The 25,348-nt window shown below is 34.3% G+C and overlaps 1 protein-coding gene across 1 annotated transcript; it reads left to right on the forward strand.

The window, feature by feature from the left end:
* The first annotated feature begins 325 nt into the window (after positions 1–325).
* On the forward strand, positions 326–7,725 carry cahz (carbonic anhydrase). The gene is made up of 7 exons (XM_073849002.1): positions 326–807; positions 1,361–1,558; positions 3,861–3,979; positions 4,198–4,290; positions 4,375–4,437; positions 4,535–4,690; positions 6,853–7,725. Exons 1-7 carry the CDS (start codon positions 774–776, stop codon positions 6,970–6,972), a joined length of 783 nt encoding a protein of 260 aa, XP_073705103.1. The 5' UTR covers positions 326–773; the 3' UTR covers positions 6,973–7,725.
* Positions 7,726–25,348: the final 17,623 nt, after the last annotated feature.

Below are 25,348 nucleotides of genomic sequence, written 5' to 3' on the forward strand. Positions count from 1 at the left end.
ATATTCATAGTTCTTTTATCTTCTTTATATACAGGCTATAATTGTTAATATAACAGTGGTTGTAGCAGTGGTCCCTTTAAATTAGCGCCGAGCGCTTCACAGATCGGGTACCAGAAGATGTGGGCGAATAAACTGCGGCTGCTTTTGTTTTCTTTAGAAATGTGGATCAAAACAACGTTCTAAACGGCAACCTCGGCTACAAAAATAGTCATTAAGCTACTGAAATCCAGAGTTAATCGGCGCACCTCCACTTGTACGTCCCGCTACAGCCTGCGTATCTACACACAGTATTGAAAAAGGACGAAGAAGGTCAAGAGAACATGTGTCGCTGCCCGGATAACGGATGCTTTTCTAAATTGTCAGAGAAAACGACGAATGGCGAGGTTTGCTTTGCTATTCGAGCCATCGAAGAGCAATAGCACCTTAAACGCATGGAAAACAGAGAGGCGAGGAATGTCCGCATCCTGTCTGTTCACCGGCGCTCCAGCATCTCTGTTCAGCAGCAGCAACTAACGGAGCAACGCGATGCTCAGCGTGCGAATTAAAGGGACTGGGGCTGCGATCTTTTGATTTGCTCAAATGTTCTCTTACTGACTCCTCCTGTGCTACCCGGAGACCATGTGGCCAAGCCCACTGTGTTGAGATAGGTACCAGTACCAGCAGGGGACCTCTATATAAAGGCTGACATAGTTTAGAAGAACCAGCAGTTGCTGGTCTTTAACATCCCGGTCTTAAAAACAGAGGAGTGGAACACATTGAAGACATAAATAATCATGTCTCACGCTTGGGGTTATGGACCACATGACGGTAAGAGCAGTTTAAAGGATACTAAATGAATACTTAAGTCTTTACGCTGTGTGGGAAGTAATTTATTATTAAACAAGCCACATAAAAAGTAGAAAAAAGGTACAAACGCTGTTTTTGAAGCAGTACCCTTTTAAAATATAGTAAAGTTTAAATATTAGTTTGTTCCTGCTACTAATATGCAACATTTAGGTCAAAATAAGGTATATAAGTGTATGTTTTGAAAGTGTCCTGCTCCGATGACAGCTTTTGTACCTTTTTTTCTAAGATTGTGAGGTAAATTTTGCCAGACTACATAGTAAAAAAAAATGTTTTGTCTAGTAAAAAAGTGTTTTGAGACAGGATAAACACACCAACAAAAGTCATTTCCAAATGTTAAAGCTTAAAAAGGCTCCTCATAGTAACAGCTGCACGTATCCCCTGCTTACAGTGTACATTTGCTGACCTTGAATCTTGCAAGGAATGTAAACACACTTTTGTTGTGCATCGAGGCACAAGGTTTTTATCTCACTGTGTTTTCTGCGTTTCATCTTTTTCTCTTTCTCTGTCATTTCAGGGCCAGAAAAGTGGGGGGAAAGCTTTCCCGTTGCAAACGGACCCAGGCAGTCTCCCATTGATATCGTACCCACCCAAGCACAACATGACCCTTCTCTGAAGCAACTCAAATTGAAGTATGACCCCGCCACCGCTAAGGGCATCCTCAACAATGGCCATTCATTCCAAGTGGATTTCGCTGATGACGACGACAGCTCAAGTTAGTATATCACTGCATTTCAAGAACTGTTGTTCAATTTTCAACCTCTTGAAGCAGTATAGTCTGATTTTCATACAGATTTTTACCCTTAAACCTAATGAAAGTAATTATAACACTGCAGAAAAAGAGCTGGTGCATCTTAATTTGTTAGTCATTACACATATATAAACAGCTTAATATTCAGTCTTTCATCACCCCATCTCCTGCTGTATTTCTATCCATTCATTAATAACTTTATTTAATAAGTAGTCCAGGGCTCTGAAGATCAGTCTCAAGCTTGAGTTCTCCATCTCAGACAGTAAAGATTACAATAACTTGTGAATTTTTCTTATTGTGTCCTTGTAGCTTAAGCTAGAACTAGTTCATTTCATTTCATTTTACTCCAGTTCATTAATATTGAATCAACAAATGATGTAAAAGTGTTATGTGAGCAGTGGATGTGGATGTGTGGATGTGTTCCTTCCTCTGCCAGTGCATGGAAATAAGGCACTTAGAGCCCTGTGTACTCAAGTGCTAATGTATTCTATTATGAGAGAAAGAATAGAGCCACATATCAATGCTGTATGCCATGGTCGGTCAATGAGAGCAACATGTGCTGAATTTTAATGGCTGTTTCTAGAAGGGACTCACATATGCTTTGAAAAGGAGTGTTTCTTAAAGAGCGGTACAGAAACACTACAGAAAAAGAGTCTTCAAACACTTTCTGCATACAAAATGCTTGGTGAAAAGAGATGAAAGAAGTAGCTATTAGATATGTATAGGTATTGAATATTGAACTTCTCAAATAATATCCCAAGTAGTCCACTCACACTGACATTGCCTAACAGGCAATCTGTCAGTCTATCATATAGGAAGTAGAGGTTCCATGTCATTAAGAATGAATAATACACTACCAGTCAAAAGTTTTTGAACAGTAAGATTTTAAATGTTTTTATAGAAGTCTCTTTTGCTTACCAAGCCTGCATTTATTTGATCCAAAGTACAGCAAAAACTGTAAAATTTTAAACTATTTAAAATAACTTTTCTATTTGAAAATATTTTAAAATGTGATTTATTCCTGTGATTTCAAAGCTGAATTTTGAGCATCATTACTCCAGTCACATGATCCTTCAGAAATCATTCTAATGATTTGCAGCTCAAAAACATGTATTATTATTATGTTGAAAACAGCTGAGTAGAATTTTCAAAGAATGTTTCTTTGATGAATAGAACGTTCATAAAATTAGCATTTATCTGAAATATAAATCTTTTTGTAACATTATAAATGTCTTTATCATCACTTATAATAAATTTATAGAATTCTTGCTAAATAAAAGTATTAATTTCTGTAATTTCTTATATATACTGACTCCAAGCTTTTGAATGATGTAGTGTATAATGTTACAAAAGCTTTTTATTTCAGATAAATGCTGATCTTTGGATCGTTCTATTCATCAAAAAATCCTGAAAAATGTACTCAACTATTTTAAATATTGATAATACTACTACTAATCATTTTTTTTCTTGAACAGCAAATCGGAATATTAGAATGTTTTCTGAAGGATCATGTCTGATGACTGAAGTAATGATGCTGAAAAGTTAGCTTTTATTTCAGAATTTTACTGTTTTTGCTGTACTTTAGATCAAATAAGTGCAGGCTTGGTGAGCAGAAGAGGCTTCTTAAAAAACAAAACATCTTACTGTTCAAAAACTTTTGACTGGTAGTCTATATATCTGTATCACATGATCTGAGATTTGAGATTTAATTGATGTAATTAAATAATTAAATAAATTAATTTTAAAAAAGATTTTGGGTTAATGGGATTTTTATGCATGTTCTAATGAATCTCAAAATGAATATGCTATTTTCATTTTATTTTTTAAATTCACAGACTGATGATTTGAAAAACAAAATGACAAAAGAATATAATTTTAATAACATAAAATATATAATAGCATTTTTATATTTTATCTAGAATTTGTAAAAAAAAAAAAAATTCAAAGAAATGGTCACCAATGCTGCATTTATTTAATCAAAAATACAGTAAAACAGTAATATTGTAAAATATTGTTATCATTTAAAGAACTGCTGTGTATTTTATTATATTTTAAACTGTAATAAAATAGAAAGCAGTTCTCCTTTCTAAAACATTTGAACATATCCAATGCATTATAAATGCATAGATATTTTATAAATGCATCTTAATTACTCCAAAGCACACAACATCTCCAATAAATTTTATTGGAATATATATACATACAATTTTCCAATGACTAATTAAAGAAACAACTGAATGATTGGAATAAATGTTTGTGTGTGTAGCTCTGGCTGGAGGACCCGTCACGGGGGTATACAGGTTGAGACAGTTCCATTTCCACTGGGGAAGCAGTGATGACAAGGGCTCAGAGCACACTGTTGCTGGAACCAAGTTCCCCTGTGAGGTAATGAGACTCAACTGTTGTTGTAGCACAGGCCATTTTAATTCTTGAATGTCTCTCCCTTAAAACTATATTTAAAGCTCACTGCTCATAAATATTCTTGTGATGTTCTCTCTTATGAATTTGTAAATCCCCTCATTTAAATACGCTGAGATATTAAACTAATTCAGTAAGTTTTTCACATACACTGAATGTTTCAACACATCTCCTCTTTTCTAAAGCTTCATCTCGTTCACTGGAACACTAAGTACCCAAGCTTTGGCGAAGCTGCCAGCAAGCCTGATGGCCTTGCTGTGGTTGGAGTTTTTCTCAAGGTCAGGATTTTAGCCAAAAGCATTTCAGGAATTGCAGTGATTAAATGATACAAAAATGATATGTTGTGTGGTTCTGTTTACCAGATTGGCTCTGCCAATCCAAGACTTCAGAAAGTTCTAGATGCTCTTGATGACATCAGATCAAAGGTATTAACATACTAATCTTTGTGAATTAGGATATTTACTCATCCTACTTGACCTCAGATGTTTTTATCCTTTTACAATATGCTTGTTTGTTCTCCAGGGCAGACAGACTACATTCACCAACTTTGATCCTAAAACCTTGCTGCCCTCCTCTCTGGATTTCTGGACTTACGATGGGTCTTTGACTACACCTCCTCTGTTGGAAAGTGTCACCTGGATTGTTCTGAAAGATCCTATCAGTGTTAGCCCTGCTCAGGTACTTTCACACTTTATTTTATGCAGTTTCAATTATATACAGATATAGTTCTATTCCATATCTTTAGTATACTATGCTATCTTGAGATTTTGTCCACACATTTTTTGTTCATTAAGAAGGAGAATATGATTGAATACATGTTTGCTACTTATTGAGCTGATAATAAGTTAATAAATACCCAAATTAAATAGTAGTACGATAACACAAATGGGGTCTCGACATTTAACGTCACTCCTACTTTGAAACTGGGAGGGTCGGTGCTCCATATGTTTCTGCTTCTACAAGATTACATTATCTTAAATATATTGCTTGTCTAACAGCTAATATCATATTTAAATCAGGCTTGTGTCTTTAAGATAGAAACCTACACCCATATGTTTATTACAGGAGATGAATTCGAACCTCATTGCAGTCTAGTTTGGTTTTTATACACTACCAGTCAAAAGTTTTTGAACAGTAAGACTTTAAATGTTTTTTAAAGAAGTCTCTTCTGCTTACCAAACCATTTATTTGATCCAAAGTGCAGAAAAAAAACCTGTAAAAATGTAAAATAGTTTTACTATTTTAAAATAACAGTTTTCTATTTGAATATATTTTAAAATATAATTTATTCCTGTGATAGCTCCTGTGAATTTTTAGCATTACTCCAGTCACATGATCCTTCAGAAATCATCTAATATTCTGATTTGCTGCTCAAAAACATTTATTATTATTTCGCTGAAAACAGCCGAGTAGTTTTTTTTGTTCAGTTTTCTTTGATGAATAGAAAGTTCAGAAGAACAGCATTTTTGAAACAGAAATCTTTTGTAACATTATAAATGTCTTTTTAGTCACTTTTGTTCAATTTAAAGCATCCATGCTAAATAAAAGTATTTATTTCTATAATTTCTTAAAACAAATTCTACTAACTCCAAGTTTTTTAATGATATGGTGAGCAATGTTACAAAAACTGTGTATTATTTTTAGATAAATGCTGACGTTTGGATCTTGCTATTCATCAAAATATCCTGAATATTCAACTGTTACTCAAATATTAATAATATAAATATTACAAAATTCAGCAAATCAGCATATTAGAATGATTTCTGAAGGATCATGTGACACTAAAGACTAAAGTAATGATGCTGAAAAATTGGCTTTGATCACTGGAATAAATTAAATTTAAAAATATTTAAATAGAAATAGTTATTTTAAATAGTAAAAATATTTCACAATATTGCTGCTTTTGCTGTATTTTTGATCAAATAAATGCATGAGTAGAATATCATTCTTTCAGAGAACAATACAAATCTTACTGTTCAAAAACTTTTGGTAGTGTATGTTTTAAATAAAATTTGACTGAATATACTGAATATAAAAAAAATATTATAATATACACTACGGTTTCAAAGTTTGGTGTCAGTAAGATTTTTAATTCATCTGCATTTCAAGATTGATAATGTTTCTTAAGCACCAAATCAGAATATAAGAATGATTTCAGAAGGATCATGTGAGACTGAAGATGGAAGTAATGATGCTAAAAAAATTCAGCTTTGCTGTCATAGAAATAAATGATATTTTAAAATATGTTAAAACAGACCAACAGTTATTTTGAATTGTAATAATGTCACAATCTTACATTTTCCCCCTGTATTTTCAAACTAAATGCAGCCTTGGTGACCATAAGAGACTTTTTTCAAAAATATTAAACAAATATCTTACCAACTCCAAACTTTAAATGGTAATACACTTTTTTTTTGATTAAGGTGACATTGCCACCATAATAAAATGCACAACCTTTATGGACCACATGCTGTGTGCTAATAATTTCTATATGCTCCCCCCATTAAAATGTGTCAGAGCTAAGTTTGGTGTAGCACAATAATTAAAAAGCTGGTCTCTTTCAGCAGCATCATATCGAGAATGACATTATGCCCCATTCATTACCTTTTCCTAATGCTGGCAGTGCTGTTAGCCTGCATAGCTTATTTTAGTCTCCAGTGGTTAGTCAGAACAGTCTAACGGCTGCAAGGGAATTCTGGCAAGCACCCTATGAATGAGCATGGAGCTAAATATAGTACATATAGGCTGTAATAAGGCTCTGCAAGACTGCCAACAGCTCTAAACACCACAATCCAAGAGAAAACAATTTAACTGTCTCTCTCTGTCTGTCTGTTCTACAGATGGCTAAGTTCCGTAGCCTGTTGTTCACACCTGAAGGAGAGGCACCTTGCTGCATGGTCGACAACTTCAGACCCCCTCAACCTCTCAAGGGACGCAAAGTCCGTGCATCCTTCAAGTAAACAGCAGCATCGATGCCACAACCCTTCCACTGCCGTCGGAACATGGTGCTTTTGACTGGTTCACAAAAACATTCCCAGTGAAATTGCTACTGAAATATCATATGTTTTCTCAACCCTTGCTTACATTGCAGTGTTGATAATGAGGAAGCTGGATCTGATCTTCTAAAACTGTCTATTTTGGCTTTTATTGTTACTTAATATGAGAAATAGTATTTAAAATGCCTAAATACTCTTAATAGTGCTTAATAACAGTGGCAGCTCCAGCTGTAGAAAGTGATTTGTTATCTACATTTCCCTGCAGTTTTTATGCAAACTGGACAAATGGGAGACTATTTAATTCCCGGTCCATCTTTGATCGTTCCACTTTGCGCTTTCCTTCTAGCTTTACAGAATTGCACTATACTCCATGTTATTCAGTAGGAAAGACATCATGGTACTTTTGTGTTTATGGCAATGGATGAATGTCAGGTAAATGTGTAACTGACTGGATGTGTTGAAACCGAAATACCTGCAGGAAAGCAGTTCCTAACAGCAATATGTTGTTGTTAAAGTGATTTATTATTTATCAAGAGGAATGAAGGGATTAGCTTTTAAAATTGTTTTTAAGAATGTTGTACCATGATGTTCTGCCACAGATACTATGATATAGATTTTTCAGAATTAAATTAAGCAGTATTGCGAACAAATGTTATATGTAAGTCAGTCATATATTAGACATTTTATCAGCAATAAATGAATATATTTTAAACTACACTTCCTATGATTGTTTTCTGTCCACTGCACAATGCATTAAACTCGTGATTCAGATAAACTGATGTTAACATCAGCTTTAACACAACATTTTAAAACTTTACTAAAAGATTAAACTTAATTAATAAACCTCAGTTAATCCATTAGGTATCATAAATTAACGAAAACAATTTTGTACAGCATTTACGTAATTTAATGCTTTTATGAATGTGCTATCATTCCGTTCTATTACTACATTATCAGGGTTGGAAGTGAATAGGGCTTGTGGCAAAAATGCCACCAAAATGAACAGTTATGCCCCATAAATTTAAAACAAATGTGCAAAAAATGCACCAGCACAATTACACAGTGTATTACGGCTATCGCGATTAAAGTGAAAAATGAAAATAAATGAAGGTGTCGATTTAAGTGCGGAATTACATTTAGATTCATTTAGATACATTTAGATTTAGATTTGCTCACACTGCATCATCGTTTTGTACAGTGTTTAGCCTTATTACCAATCAAATGTGTTTCTGTTGAATTTAGGAATGCACTGGCCAATCAGAGGCTCTTAGATTAGTCAGCGCTGAAAACACGGAAGCTGTTGATGAATGCACATGCTTGCGATTTCTCTCATCATAAACAACTAAGTGCAGATACGATGTACAGTAAATAAAAGATTAATTTCGTAGTTTCAGTGATTATAACGGGAGTTTTTGAATAACTTGTGCTAGACTTGGCCAACGTCATGAACCAACATGTTTGTCTGTGCAGCCAGAATGTGCTCAAAACAAAACAAAAACGTTTTGTATTGTTTATTTTTTTCTATTATTTTATATATCAATATTAATAATCATTATAATAATAATCATTATTACAATATCAAATTAAATGTAAAAAATGAAATACTAATAAATAAAAAAATAAAAATGATGAAATAATAATATTACACAAATGCAAATCCCTTAAAATAATAAAATTAAATATTAAATTAAATTAAAAATAAAAATGATGAATTAATAAGATTACACAAATGAAAATGACATTATTACAATACAAAGAGCAATAATCTACAATAATGATTTTGTCATAATATTGCAGCCCTATGAGCTCCTGTTTTTTGTATGTATAATTTAGATATAATTTGTAATTTGTAATAAACTGTAATTGGGTAATTTTAAGTATGTGACATTAAAGACAACATGTGGTTTTTATAATAATTTCCCCTTAAAGGGGTCATCGGATGGCCATTTTCCACAAGTTGATATGATTCATTAGGGTCTTAATGAGAAGTCTATAACATACTTTTGGTTAAAATTTCTCAATGGTAGTGTAAAAAACACTCTTTATACCTTGTCAAAATCATCCCTTTTTAGAGCGAGCTATTCTGTTGCATGTTCCTTTACATGCTAATGAGCTCTACTCGCCCCGCCCCTCTCTGCCGTGGGATGACCAGCCGTAATGTTTGCTTTAGCCGCATTGAGCCACTTTTAGCTGCGAAACTTGCTAACTAGCACATGATTAAGAAAGGCAATTTTCAAAGATGCATAAAAAACCCTTATACTCACTTCTGCTGTGGATGAAGCTGCATCACAAATTATTTGCATGAACACAGACGCATATGTAGATCGGGATCGGCGCTTTCCTTTCAAAAACGAAAGTAACGTTAACCCTCTGTGTCTTCAGTAGCTCAGATGTCAGGAGTAAATGACTACTGCTATGTTCATCATTACATCCAACAACAGAACACCTCAATCGCTCAATCAGAGACATTCTTGTCTTCCCCTGCACCTGAGTCACACAATGGCGATCGGAGTCTGAATGTTTCAGCTCGGTGAGGGCGGGTCTAAGGTAAGGTGCTCATGTCAATCAACTATTGTGGGAGTGGCCTCTGACGGTGTGTCATCACACCAACAAGAAGCTGAGAATGACCTAATTTTAAAGAGGAGATATTACTTTTAAAGATTTAAAAAATACCACTAGGTGGATTTTTATTATTGTAGGGTGGTTATGTACACAAACTGCCAACACCCATTAATGTTCAAACAACATGTAAAAGTGAGTTATGCATCCGATGACCCCTTTAATGGAAAATTTAATCATAGTATATTATTGTTTATTCATACTTAAATTATGCAAATGTATTAATTTAACTTAACATTAAATATGTACACAATCAATCAATAAAAAATAAGAAATAAATACTGCTATTCAGATAAAATGCATTAAGTTGATAAAAAAATGACAGTAGAATAGAACATAATTTTTTTTTTATTCATCAAAGAATCCTAAAAAATAATGTTTCACGGTTTTCTATATTAAGTATAGTTTTATATTAAGTATAGCATTGGCAATAATAAGAAATGTTTTAACACCAAATGTTTAAACAGCATATTAGAATGATTTCTGAAGGACGGCTAAAAAAAATTGTTTTTGCCAACCCAGGGATAAATTACATTTTTAAACATATTTAAATTTAATTTTTATTAATATTTCACAATATTACTGTTTTACTGTAGGCTATTGACCAGAAACCTCTTTCAAAAGTAGTGTATATGTGGAATCTTTACTGTTTCTGAAAAATAGACTGTTATGTAATGTCAAAAGACATTTCATACTTCTGCGTAATTTTTTAAAGAACCATTTCAACCATTTTCTGATATATTTCAAAATGTTTTATCTACAACAGAAATTTCGAGAACATTCAAGATCAAAATCTCTCAAACTCTCACCAGTCCATGTCAACTCAGTGCTCTGTTATCATGGAGAAATAATGAGATCATTACCAAGAGATCCTGTCATACAGGCTGAGAGAGGCCTTTATCTTGGAAGCTGGCACTTCACCACAGATGAGCGCAGTTTTGGATGTTGGTCAGAGTCTCATTAACACTGCCTAATGCTCTTTGTGAGTGTTCAGCCTTACTTACGTAACCCATGTTTTTTCTGTGGAAATTTTCTTATGGTGGTCTTGAATCTGAATTGGCATCATCTGTGGTGGTACAAAGCAGACAACATTTAGCCGAGCTTTACAATCCACTGCGGCTGCGTTGCAGAAAAAAAAAAAAAAAAAACCTTGACATAAGAGCTTCTTGTGAGCTTGAGTGCCGAATTACTTACTATTATTAATTACTTTCCATCTCCAGCTTCGCACAATTAGTCTAATGGCTGTTCTCACTAAAACTCAGGGCTTGATGGAAAAAAGAAAACATCGGAGGAGTGCACTGACAAAATGGAGGAAAGTAGATGAATAGATTAAGCTCTAGCTGGAGATAAAAACACAACAAAACAATCAACAAAGTCACTGAGATCAAGACTGAGGAGGTGAAGTACAGGTTTGTGATTAGAGGATAGAGAGAGCAGATAGAGGAAGGGAGGAGGAGTCAGAAAAACAGCAGATTAAATGGCAGGGAGGATGAGAAAAGGACATGAATTCATGCATGCCTGCAGAATATAAGCATCACATCATTTAAAACATAGCAAAACTAAATGTGAAATGTTTATACAGGTTGTTGCACATATAACTTGTAAATTAACTTTTTTTTTTTTTTTACAATTATTACAATAATTGTAAAAAATAATAATTTCTGCACCACAATAATGCCTGCACCACAGTGGTACAGACCCTTAAGAAGACCTGCTATTACTTCCATTACACAAATAAAAATCCCAAATCAGGACATGAAAAAAATAAATAAATAATAAAAATAAAAAATAAATAAATAAATTTAATAATATGCTGAATTAATAAGATTTCACAAATGAAAATCCCTTAAAACAAAATTTAAAACATAAAATAGAATAGAATAAAATAAAACGCTGAATTAATTACAATACACAAATGATAATACCTTAAATGAAACATATAAAATAAAAATAGAATAAAATAAAATAAAATGCAGAATTAATACTGTTACACAAATAGAAATCTTTTAAATAAATAAAAAAGGAAATAACATAAAAACAGAACAAAATAAAATGATGAATGAATAATATTACATAAATAAAAAATAATTTAAATTAAAATAAAAACAGAAAAAAATAAAATAAAATGCTGAATTAATAAGATTTAAACTGTAAATGAAGATCACTTAAAATAAAATAAAATGATACAGTAAATGCTGAATTAATTATATTGCACAATGAAAATCTCTTAGAGTAAAATAAAACATAAAATAGAAAATAAAATAAAAATAAAATACTGAATTAATAAGATTACACAAATAAAATCCCTTAAAATAAAATAAAATAGAATAAAATAAAATGCTGAATTTATACTGTTACACAAATGAAAATTTATTAAATAAATTAAAATAAAATGATAAATTATTAATATTACATAAATGAAAATCCCTTAAAGTAAAATAAAATAATAAAATAAAATGCTGAATTAATAAAATAAAATGCTGAATTAATAAGATCACATTAATGAAAATCCCTTAAAATAAATTTTAAAAAATCCATAAAGTAAATGCTAAATGAAAATCCCTTAAAATAAAATCAAACATCAAATAAAATAGAATAAAAACAAAAAATGAAATAAAATAAAATGCTGAATTAAAAAGATTACACAAATGAAAATCCCTTAAAATAAAATAAAAAATAAAATAAAACAGAATAAAATAAAATGCTGAATCAATACTGCTATACAAATGAATAATAATAATAATAATAATAATAATAATAATAATAATAATAATAATAATAATAATAATAATAATAATAATAATAATAATAATAATAATAATAATAATAATAATAATAATAATAATGTGTAAGAAAAATATCTGGAAAAAATGTCCAGATTGTATATCTGTACTAATTTAGTCTTTCAAAAAGAAAGAAAGAAAGAAAGAAAGAAAGAAAGAAAGAAAGAAAGAAAGAAAGAAAAAGAAGTAGCCGACAAAGGGACAGACTAAATCAGCGAGATCCTCTTTTTTAATTATCTTAATAGTTCTGCAGAAATGGACAGCACCATTAGGGGAACTGTGGATGAGTGGTCCAGAATAAAGCCTCTTCATCCAAACAATAAGACCATTGAAGACAGGATTTCAGAGGACATATCAGTTTCATTTTACCCCGGCTTTTGAATCACCATCTGAGAACTCCAGCAGCACCCCACCAGAAAAAGACCAGCAGAACAGCTCACTTTTTCTTCTCCTATGCAGTAACATCATACATATTTATAACATAGTTTATACTCTGTAGAAAATAAGACATCAAATTAATTTGGAAACTGTTTGTTCAGCACTGGCCTTGGTTTGGCCAGCATGAAACCTGTGAGTAATCCATAATTTATAGTACCCAAGGTGGTGATCAATACACAACTGTGATGACATACAGAAGAAGAAAATGCTCTCTTCAAGTCACAGAATTCACAAGACCAGCTTTACACATTTTCTATTTTAAAGTATTTTAAAATGTCATTTATTCTCTGATGGCAAAGCTGAATTTTCTGAAACCATTACTCCAGTCTTCAGTGTCAAATTTGTTTTTAATTTGGTGCACAAAACTGGTTGAAACCATATTTGTAGGAACTGTTCTTACTTGAATCGAAACCATAAAAGAACAAAATTAATTTGAAATAAAAATCTTTTGTAACATAATAAACATCTACAGTCAAACCTGAAATTATTCATACCCCTGGCAAATTCTGACTTAAAGTTACTTTTATTTAACCAGCTAGTTTTTTTTGACCGGAAATTACTTAGGCCTCTCCCAAAAGATAATAAAACAATGTACAAGAGGCATCATTGTGGAAAAACATATTTCTCAGTTTTTATTTACATTTGAACAAAAAGTGGCATGTCCAAAATTATTCATACCCTTTGCAAACTGTCACAGTCTATGGGAAAATCCAAAGTTCTATACCATCCCAAATAGTCCAAGCTGTTCTGAAACATCCTAATTACCCTGATTCATTGGCAACAGCTGTTTTAATCAACTCAACAGGTGAAAAACAGAAGCTCTCTGCTGTTGGTTTGTGGACAGTCATTGCTAAGACAAAGGAGCTCACTGAGGACTTGTGGCTGCGTATTGCGGCTGCTCACAAGTCAGGAAAGGGCTATAAGACCATATCTACATGTTTTGAAGTTCCAGTGGCTACAGTGCAAAGTATTATTAAAAAACACGAGACGTTCCTCACTGTGAAAAATCTCAGAGGATGTGGTCGGAAGCCAAAAGTGACACCTGTGCTGGCCAGGAGTATAGAGAGAGAGGTAAAAAAGAATCCAAGGATCACCACCAAGGCCATCCTGATGAATCTGGGCTCTACTGGTGGCAACATCTCAAAGCAGACAGTCCAACGGACACTGCACACCGCTGGGTTCCACAGACGCAGACCAAGGAGGACACCACTTCTCCAGATAAGGCACACAAAGCCCGCTTGGCCTTTGCAAATGCTCATCTGGACAAAGAAGAAGACTTCTGGTCTTCTGTTTTATGGAACATGAAACAAAAATTAAATTGTTTGGCCACAATGATGTAGCCTTCATTTGGCGTAAAAAAGGGGAAAAGCCTTCAACCCTAAGAACACCATCCCCACTGTCAAACATGGTGGTGGGAACCTAATGTTTTGGGGGTGTTTTTCAGCCGGTGGACCAGGAAACCTAATCACAGTAAACGGAAAAGGAAAGAAAAAGGAGCAATACATTAAAATTCTCAACAACAACATCAGGCAGTCTGCAGAGAAACTTGGCCTTGGGCACCAGTGGACATTTCAGCATGACAGCAACCCAAAACACACAGCAAAAGTGGTGAAGAAATGGTTAGCAGACAAAAACATTAACGTTTTGCAGTGGCCCAGCCAGAGTCCTGACTTAAATCCAATTGAGAATCTGTGGAGGGAGCTAAAGCTAAAGAGCTAAAACAATTATAGGAAGCGTTTGATTGCTGTAACAGCCAATAAAGGCTTTTCTATTGATTATTGAGAAGGGTATGAATAATTTTGGACATGCACTTTTTGTTCAAATGTAAATAAAAGATGAGTAATAATTATTTCCAAAATGATGCCTCTTGTACATTGTCTTATTATCTTCTGGGAGACGTCTGTGTCATTTCTAACCAAAAAAAAACAAAAAAAACTTGCTGGCTGAATAAAAGTAACTTTAAGTCAGAATTTGCCAGGGGTATGAATAATTTTGGGCTTGACTGTATATACACTATATTATCACATTTAGTAAATTTAAGGCATTCTTTCTGAAAAAAAAAAAAAAAAAAGTATGGAAAAAGAAATTACTGACCCTAAACTTTTAAACAGCAGTATATATGTAATCATGTGCTGTCCAGAGTCATCCAAGGTTAGGAAACCCCACACTCATGGCTATTAGTCTGAAGATAAGAAGGCAGGCAACTGTGTGATTAGCAGGGTGGGTCACTTAAACTTTATTCCTATGCAACTTTACCGCAGACAGCTGATCTACAAAAGATATCACGATGCCACCACCTAGTGTGTGTTGATTAAAGTATGGTAATGGATTCTGCATATATTTAGATGATCTAATCAGGTGCCTTCACAGAACATCTTCAGTGGATTTAGGGGCATAACAGTAAGCCCCCTAGATGCAGGTCCTTTACATAAACACAGTACATTTTTGATCATCTGAAGCTTCAAAGGAATTGAGTATATCATTCTTGGCCATTCAAAACATTCAAAGCACTGGAAAGACATCAGCTGTGTGGAATCAGTAATTGTCAGTTGTATACTGTAGATGCATGAGGGAAAACTGATATGTTGCTGCAATTACGAAGAGAACACATCTTTTTATCATGGTAGCATAAGGGATTATGCTCTCTCGGGGGATTCTGCCACTAATGTGGGAGTCATTTCCAACGGAGCCTGTAGTTTCCTTTGTATTACATCATGATGTATTTGTATTACGATGAAATACTATGACTGTAAATTCCTGCTCAAAAATAGACGTTGACTGTTACTGTAAACTATCTCGCAGTTCAGACTTTTTCTTGCAAATTGTGAGTTTGTATCTCGCAATTCTGACTTTTATTCTTGCAATTCCAAGTCTATATCTCACAATTCTGACTTTTTTCTTGTAATTGTTTGTATTTTGCAATTCAGACTTTTTTCTTGCAATTGCGAGTTTGTATCTTGCAATTCAGAATTTTTTCTTGCAATTGTGAGTTTACATCTCACAATTCTGACTTTTTTTCTCAGAACTGTGTAATATAAACTCAAAATTGTGAGAAATAAAGTCAGAATTGTAAAATTTTTACTTTTTTCTTGTAGTTGCGAGGTTTGTATCTCGCAATACAGACTTTTTTTTTTAGACTTTACATCTTAGAATTCAGACTTTTATCTCAGAACTGATATGTTCTTAGAATTGCGAGTTTATATCTCTATATATCTAATAATTCTGACTTAATAACACTCAAGTCAGAACTGTAAGATATAAACTCTGAAAGAAACAAAGTCAGAAATTGGATTTTTTATTACACAATACTGACTTCTCCGTCTCAAAAAGTATTTCATAACCATTTTAGAGTGTCATTTCCCTTGTAAATAAAGACCTTCCCTCCTATGGAAGCCTGTTTCCATCACTGAATTAAAAAAAAAAAACGCAATTGTGACTTTTTATCTCACAATTCTGACTTTTTTCTTGCAATTGCTGGTTTACATCTGATGCAAAAAAAAAAAAAGATTGATTCCATGTCAGACGGATGGGGGTTAAAAAGGTTATAATTTAATTAACGTTTTCAAAAGACATATATTTATTTGAGTATAAAAAGAAATGCCACAATTAAAGAATAGCAGCAATAACAAGAATCACATTATTAATGACTGCTAATTCCATTAATGTAATTTTGATTAGAAGGAATAAACACTTTAATTCCCAATTCCAAGTTGTCAATAGTTAAATCATTTGTCAATATGATCGAATAAAGTCTAACTAAATATAGTCTAATTAATCATATTAGAATTAAAATCAAAGTCGAATTAAAGATCTAAGTCAAATTCAAAGCTTGTCAAATCTGAGAGAAGTAAGTCTAATAGAAATATTAGACTGTCTAGGTGCACCCAGTATCAGAGTAAAAGATAGAGAGCAGAGAGAAAGAAGAAGTAAGAAGTGTAAAGTCTCCGATCTGCAAGGGGTGCAGGGTTAGCACTTCTTATACCTTAAAACCAGACAGTACAGGAAGTCAATAGATCGCTTATATGTCTAATTTTGATTAAGAACACAGTACTCATGTCTCAGCTCGTGAACAAAGGCGTTATTAATTTGCTTGTTTGCCCACCAACCCAAACTTTAAAAAGGCACATTTACTAAGATGTACTTCTTGTTCTAAGAACATCAGTCTGTCTGATGGAGTTGATGATAGATATGATAAAATGTATGAAAATATCATAGCTACATAGCAACAGCATACAGTCTCATGTCATCTCTCAAAAGGTCAGTCAGGGTAAAACTGTTAGGGCATTGAATACATATTCTCAAAAAGATTAATTATGATATAAATATAATAATTCACAAGACATATTCATAATACAGTTAATAATGCATAATTTTAGATATGAATATGCAAGTTCTTGTCAATTTCATAAATTGACTCATCAACATCTTGCAAGTCTTTTTTTTCTCAGAATTGTAAAATATAAACTCGCAATTGTGTGTTATAAAGTCAGAATTGTGACATATAAACTCACAATTCTGATAAAGTCAGAATTGCAAGATATAAAATCGCAATTGCAAATTATAAAGTCAGAATTGTAAGATAGAAAGTCACAGTTCTGACTTTTTTTCACAGAATCGTGTGACATAAACTCACAATTGCAAGGAATAAAGTCAGAACTGTGAGATGAAACCTGTCAATTTTGACTTTTTTTCTTGCAATTGCGAGTTTGTATCTCACAATTCTGACTTTATAACACACAACTGCGAGTTTATATCTTACAATTTTGACTTAATAACTCTCAAATCAGAACTGTAAGATATAAACTCGCAATTCTGAGAAAAAAAGTCAGAATTCTGACTTCTCTATTTCAAAAAGTCTTCATAACCATTTCAGAGTGTCATTTCCCTTGTAAATAAATACACTCTGTGATAAATCGTTTTCGTAAAAACATTGAACTACTGACCCTCTCAAAGCATGGTTCATTACTCGCGATATATAAACTTGCAATTCTGAGACAAAAATCTCCCAATTCTGCCTTTTTCCTTTAGAACTGTAAAGGGGGGGAGGGGAGGGGGGTTATTTCATAACCATTTCACAGTGTCATTTTCCTTGTAAATAAAGATTAAGAGAATTTAAACTCTGATAAATCTTGTTTTTGTAAAAACATTGACCTGTTGACCCTCTCAAAGGTTGGTTTTTACTTTCTGGTGATATTCAGTTCCTTTTTGTGATTCTAGGGAATGAGTAGATGAGGCATTTAGATGAATGTGGTTAAAGCTGTCCCATTCTCTGTCCATGCAGTTTGTTTAAAGTGTATAAAGAGGTCTGGGCTGTGTGCGGTCTCATGGGTGGGAGAGGGTGCGGTTTACTGTCTGCTGTAATCAGACTCCAGCAGCTGGACATGCGTACAGGCTATCTATACTCTTCTGGTGTAAGCCTCTTTACGGTTTTCAATACATGTTTAATAGTGATCCAATTCTCAAAGAAATAATGATGAATTGTATGACTGAATAATAAGGATGTGGTGAATGTTATGTTGTCAGCATATACAAGGTACAAGGCTATATAAGGCATATACCACGGTAAAAGGTGCATTCAACCTCTCTTTTAAACCATTAAATGGCACAAATGTAAAAGTAAGGCAAAAGTGCATATGTAATATGTAAAAGTATGGTATTTGGTGTAAAAAGTGCCCCTGCTGTTGGGCCTAAAGGCAGAATAATTAAACATAATAATAAAATAACAAAAAAAGCTGGCTGACTTTTCCATTTGTTGACATGCCATGGTTAGATTCAGATTAAATATCATAGATTCAGTTGGGTGTTCACATTAGAGATAATCACCATATTTCTATCATGCCAGCTCTCAGAATATTTTAGCATAGTAATGGATATGACATTGTTAAAATATTTGGTCTTGACAGATTAGATCTGCTATGATGCAGATTTAATATTGCTGTTGCTGTAGATTATGCTGCTGCTGCTGTTGCAAAGCATGTACAGGAAGTTGCTACTTCCAATACATATATAGATATGGTTCTATGAGTATTTAAAGCATAATAACCTGTAGCAGATCTATACAGGTGGAGCTAGGGGGGTGGAGGGTTTCAGAGGAACTCTGAAAGCATGCTACGCAATTCTCTAATAAATGCTAACCAGCCTTTTAAATGTAAAGCAGCAAGCCCGTTGGCTGCATATGCAGCATGAACCAATCAGCTTGTGCTAAGTAGTTAACACTGTGAATATTTTCAGTTTTGTGTTAATGACCCATCAGTCTGAGCCATCTAGAGTTTCATGACAGAACTTGGCATTTATAATGAAACCATTATAATTAAAAATATCATGCGGATCATATTGTATAATAAATGATCATATTTTTTGTTGCTACTGTAAAGCTATATAACATTTTAATGGGATCTCCTTAAAATCTTTCAGAATCTTTCTTTTTTAATTAAATGGTTCTTTTTTTCTGTATTTTAAAAATTGGATATGTAACGTAATTGGATGACAGTATATTTATTCAAGAAAAAAAGTATTTTAATCAAAATAAGTAGACAGCAGTAGCCTACACACTACTAAAGCTATTTTTTTGAACAAGTATTAACATAGATATTATTCAAAACATGTTACGTTCCCTCCCAAGGCATCAAATACTGTGGCTTATGCAAGATCCTGGTGAGTCACTATGTAGATGGCAAAAGCAGCCCTCAGCATCATTTAGCAACGCAGCTGGTAAACCCAGGGCAGTCTCATAAGGGAGGCGTCATATTAGTGTTTTTATTCTACTAATATCACTGCATGTGCTTAACTGCAATAATTATATAACATTATGCATGTACTTATTTTTTTTTTGAAAGAAATCAGTTTTATTCAGCAAGGACAAATAAAATTGATGAAAAGTGACAGTAAAGACATTTATAATGTTAATAATGTTATTAAAACATGTTATTTTATTTCAAATTCACAGTTTTCCTTTTGAAATTTGAATATATTTACAAAAAAAAAAAAAAACAATCCAGAAAAATGCATTTCCAAAAAGTTATACATTTACTTGCATTTTAATGAGTGAAATAAGTATTTGATCCCCTATCAATCAGCAAAATGTCTGGAATCTGATTGAATGTCAGAATCCATATAAAAGACACCTGTCCACAAAAGCAATCAATTAATCAAATTCCAAACTCTTCACCATGGCCAAGACCAAAGAGCTGTCCAAGAATGTCAGGGACAAGATTGTAGGCCTACACAAGGCTGGAATGGGCAACAAGACCATCACCAATCATCTTGGTGAGAAGGTTACAACAGTTGGTGCGATTATTCGCAAATGGTAGAAACACAAAATAACTGTCAGTCTCCATCGGTCTGGGGCTCCATGCAAGATCTCACCTCATGGAGTTTCAATGATCATGAGAACGGTGAGGAATCAGCCCAGAACTACAGTCACGGCAAAAAGTTTTGAGAATTACATAAATATTAAGTTGCTGCTTAAGTTTTTATAATAGCAATTTGCATATGGTCCAGAATGTTATGAAGAGTGATCAGATGAATTGCATAGTCTTCAAAAACTTTCCACTGAATTGTTAAGAAGGCTTCAGGGCGTCCAAGAAAGTCCAGCAAGCGCCAGGATCGTCTCCTAAAGAGGATTCAGCTGCGGGATCGGAGTGCCACCAGTGCAGGGCTTGCTCAGGAATGGCAGCAGGCAGGTGTGAGCGCATCTGCATGCACAGTGAGGCCAAGACTTTTGGAAGATGGCCTGGTGTCAAGAAGGGCAGCAAAGAAGCCACTTCTCTCAAAAAAAAAACATCAGGGACAGATTGATCTTCTGCAAAAAGTATGGCGAATGGACTGCTGAGGACTGGGGCAAAGTCAGATGAAGCCTCTTGTTTGGGGCATCTGGAAAAAGGCTTGTCCGGAGAAGAAAAGGTGAGCGCTACCATCAGTCCTGTGTCATGCCAACAGTAAAGCATCCTGAGACCATTCATGTGTGGGGTTGCTTCTCATCCAAGGGAGTGGGCTCACTCACAATTTTGCCCAAAACCACAGCCATGAATAAAGAATTGTACCAAAACACCCTCCAACAGCAACTTCTTCCAACAATCCAACAACAGTTTGGTGAAGAACAATGCATTTTCCAGCACGATGGAGCACTGTGCCATAAGGCAAAAGTGATAACTAAGTGGCTCGGGGACCAAAACGTTGAAATTTTGGGTCCATGGCCTGGAAACTCCCCAGACCTTAATCCCATTGAGAACTTGTGGTCAATCCTCAAGAGGCGGGTGGACAAACAAAAACCCACTAATTCTGACAAACTCCAAGAAGTGATTATGAAAGAATGGGTTGCTATCAGTCAGGATTTGGCCAAGAAGTTGATTGAGAGCATGCCCAGTCGAATTGCAGAGGTCCTGAAAAAAAAGGGCCAACACTGCAAATACTGTCTCTTTGCATAAATGTCATGTAATTGTCGATAAAAGCCTTTGAAACATATGAAGTGCGTGTAATTATATTTCAGTACATCACAGAAACAACTGAAACAAAGATCTAAAAGCAGTTGAGCAGCAAACTTTGTGAAAACCAATATTTGTGTCATTCTCAAAACTTTTGGCCACGACTGTACACGAGAGGATCTTGTCAACAATCTTAAGGCAGCTTGCAACGCTGTGTTTGGAGGAGGAGGAATGCTGCCTATGACACCAAGAACACCATCCCTATCGCCAAACATGGAGGTAGAAACATTATGCTTTAGGGGTGTTTTTTTGCTAAGGGGACCGGACAACTGCACCGCATCAAAGGGACGATTGACAGGGACATGTTCCATCAAATCTTGGGTGAGAACTATTAAAAATGCAAGTATTCCAGCATGACAATGACCCAAAGCACACGGCCAAGGCAACAAAGGAGTGGCTGAAGAAGAAGCACATTGAGGTCCTAGAGTGGCCTAGCCAGTCTCCAGACCTTTATTCCATAGAAAATCTTGTGGAGGGAGCTGAAGGTTTGAGTTACCAAACGTTAACCCTTAAAAACTTAATGACTTGGAGAGGATCTGCAAAGAGCAGTGCAACAAAATCCCTCCTGGGATGTGTGCAAACCTGCTGGCCAACTACAAGAAACGTCTGACGGCTGTGATTGTCAGCAAGGGTTTTGCAAATACTTATTTCACTCATTGAAATGCAAATCAATTATAACCTATTTGAAATGTGTTTTTCTGGATTTTATTTGTTGTTATTCTGTCTCTCAATGTTCAAATAAACCTTCCAATAACATTATAGACTGATCATTTCTTTGTCAGTTGACAAATGTACAAAATCAGCAGGGGATCAAATACTTTTTCCCTCACTGTATATTATATATTATATTACATTATATTATATTTAATTAACTTTGCCATCACAGGAAATAATTACTTTTTAAAATATATTCAAATAGATAACAGCTAACTTTGTAGTGAAATTAAATTTTTTATAATAAAACAGAAGGGGGGAAAGCACATTAAACTTATTCCAAACAACTGATGCTACAACGTAAACTTGCACAAGTACAATATCGCCCCTCAGACAGTTTAATTTTACCCTCTACACCCAAACTACTACCAAAGATCAGCTGTTAACTCTTAACCCTACTGTTGTAATTATAGGGCATTAGTGCGCAAATTACCACCTGTTCACATAAATTTAGCCTGACATATGTTGAATTCTACATGTTATTTATGTGGCCTCATCATGGCGGTTTATTAGCAGTGCAAGACTTTAAGTAGCCTTAATATAATTATAAACACTGCCAAAGATATAGGCGATGAGTTTTACTAATTAGCAAGAGATATGGCTGGTTTTAAACACACTGAAGGCGGTGTGACAGGAAACATGCAGAACACCACTTTATCACTGACAAATACTTAAATATTTTATTCATTGAAATGAAAAGAGTCATTACAACAGAGTGTGAGAAAACAGTGATAAAGTGTGAAAAAGCATTGCTAATTTGTGGAGCTATAGTCTCTGTGCGGTGTGTTTACTGTGCAAAGCTTCTGTCCGTTGAGAGTCTGGCTCCTCATGTTGCATTCATGCCTTTGATCATAATAGTAATTTTGCAGGTACAATGAACCCAGCTGTGGCAAAGCCTGATCTTACACTTTAATGGTGCCAGGCAACAACCAGTACCTTCAAAGCTAGTCCCACAGCACAAAAGGCACAGGCCCAGATCCGGGTAAAGGCAAACAGAAACTAATACACTCTCATTCACACACCCACTCAAAACACACATGCGCACACTCATCTAAATAGTTAATCATCTCTTTTAATAGTACAGTATTGGACATTTGTGTGTGTAATTGTTCCCATTAATTTGATCTCAGACTGCACTGTCTCACTTTACAGCTACTCAAATGTTATATAGATCATTTTGTGGTCAGAACACACCTTTAATTGTTCTTTGAAAAACACTGATCTACACACACTGCCGCTAATCTGTGCTGTCCATTTGTTTCCCTAATAATCTCAAGTGTTTATTCTAGCATTTTCAATGGCACAGCGTTTCAACGTCAGCCTGCAGGATGGGGCTTTTCATATAATTAGCTGTCTGAGATGGCACATGGCAGACAAGAACATGGTGTGGTTAACATTAACAACACATTATTAACTGTTTGATAATGCAGTCAAGCAAAAGGCTAAAGATATCAATTGCCGTTACATGTCCAACATTGCAGAGGGCAATACATTCTGATACATCAACTTGTAGACAACCCTATAATTCACTCTCTCTCTTCTTCTTCAGAATTAGTTTCTGCTTCAAACATACTTGGCTGAATTTGCCTTTGTGTAGCATCAGTGAACTGAGTTAAAATGGAGCAGGTCGGAGCTGGCTTGAGTGTAGGTAGAAGGTAATTTACATATTTATGAGTTAGCATTACATATTCTAACCATTTTAAAGAGATTCCCGGGTGGCTTAATGTAAAGTCTCTACTGAAATATGTAGTAGAAAACCCATGAAAGATTTCAGTTATTTAAAAATTCATATGCCGTACCATTGATTTTCCCTCCAAGCCCTTGGATATCGAGTGAAATCCGTGCTGAGAAACTCCTACAGTGGCTGCGGTGTCATGACAAGCGATGGCATGTTTACATTCTGCCAGGATGGCATTTAGTGTTTCAAGGCAAGGTTAGTTCAGGTTGTAAAATGTCATGTGTCAAGTGTACATGTAGGTATGATATGTATGGAAGCCAGTTTTTGCCACTGAACAAAAAAAAAGGTTATTGTGACTTTTTTACTCAGAATAGCGTGATATAAACTCGCAATTCTGACTTTTTTTCTCAGAACTGTGAGATATAAAATAGCAATTGCGAGTTCTAAAGTCAGAATTGCGAGTTAATGTAATCAAATGTGAATTTGTTTCTCGTAATTTTTTCTTCCAATTCTAAAAAAAAAAATCTGAATTATCTTTACATCTTGCAGATCTGACTATTATTTCTCAGAATTGTGACTTTATTTCTAAAATTTGGGAGTATATATATTATATTAATTGTGAGATATGAACTCGCAATTGCAAGTTATAAAGTCAGAATTTGAAGATAATGCATTTGTATCTCGCAATTCAGATTTTTTTTAGCAATTCTTAAAAAAGTTATAATTGTCTTTATATTTCACAGATCTGACTATTATTTCTTAAAATTGTGACTTTATTTCTTAGAACTGCAAGTTTATATATTGAAATTGTGACTTTTTTTCTTTGAATTGCAAGAAAAAAGTCAGAATTGCGAGATACAAACTCACATGTGCAAGAAAAAAGTGCTGCTAGTTGCAAACTTGCATCCTGACTTATTTTTGGAGAATTTTGAGATATAAACTTGCAATTGCGAAATATAAGGTCAGAATTTCGAGATCTAAACTCACAATTCAGACATTTTTACTCAGAACAGTGTGATATAAATGCACAATTCTGACTTTTTTTCTTCAGAATTGTGAGATAAACTTCAGAGTCAGAAGATAATTCATTTACATCTCGCAATTCTGGCTTTTTGCTTGCAAAATATAAAGTCGCAATTCTGAAAAAAAAAAGTCCGAATTGTGTTTATATCTTGCAGATCTGACTATTATTTCTCAGAATTGTGACTTTATTTTTCAGAATTGTGACTTTATATATTGAAGTTGTGAATTTTTCTTCTCAGAAATGTGAAAAAAAGTCAAAGAACTGCGAGATACAATGGTCAGTCAAGTGAAACCAATTAACCTCATTATGGAGGTCACTGTGAATGCTGGCAAACATGCTTGGACAGGTCAGTCCCTCCTCCACAACTGCACCTCTACAGACCCAACGGGAGGACAGCAGAAGGATCCCTAATTAAAAAGTGTGTATATGCATGTCTCTGTGTGCCAGTGTCTCCATCAGCAGAATAAAGGCAGATTGAGAGTTTGTGTTTTATTAGCCCTGTTCCCCAGGCTGCTCTGGGTCAGATGCGGCTGTGTGAAATACTGCAGCTTCAGCACCCACACGCTCAACAGAGGCCTTCCAGACACTAACCAAGACCCAT

The sequence above is a fragment of the Garra rufa genome, chromosome 10 (assembly GCF_049309525.1).
Source record: "Garra rufa chromosome 10, GarRuf1.0, whole genome shotgun sequence".
NCBI lineage: Eukaryota > Metazoa > Chordata > Actinopteri > Cypriniformes > Cyprinidae > Garra > Garra rufa.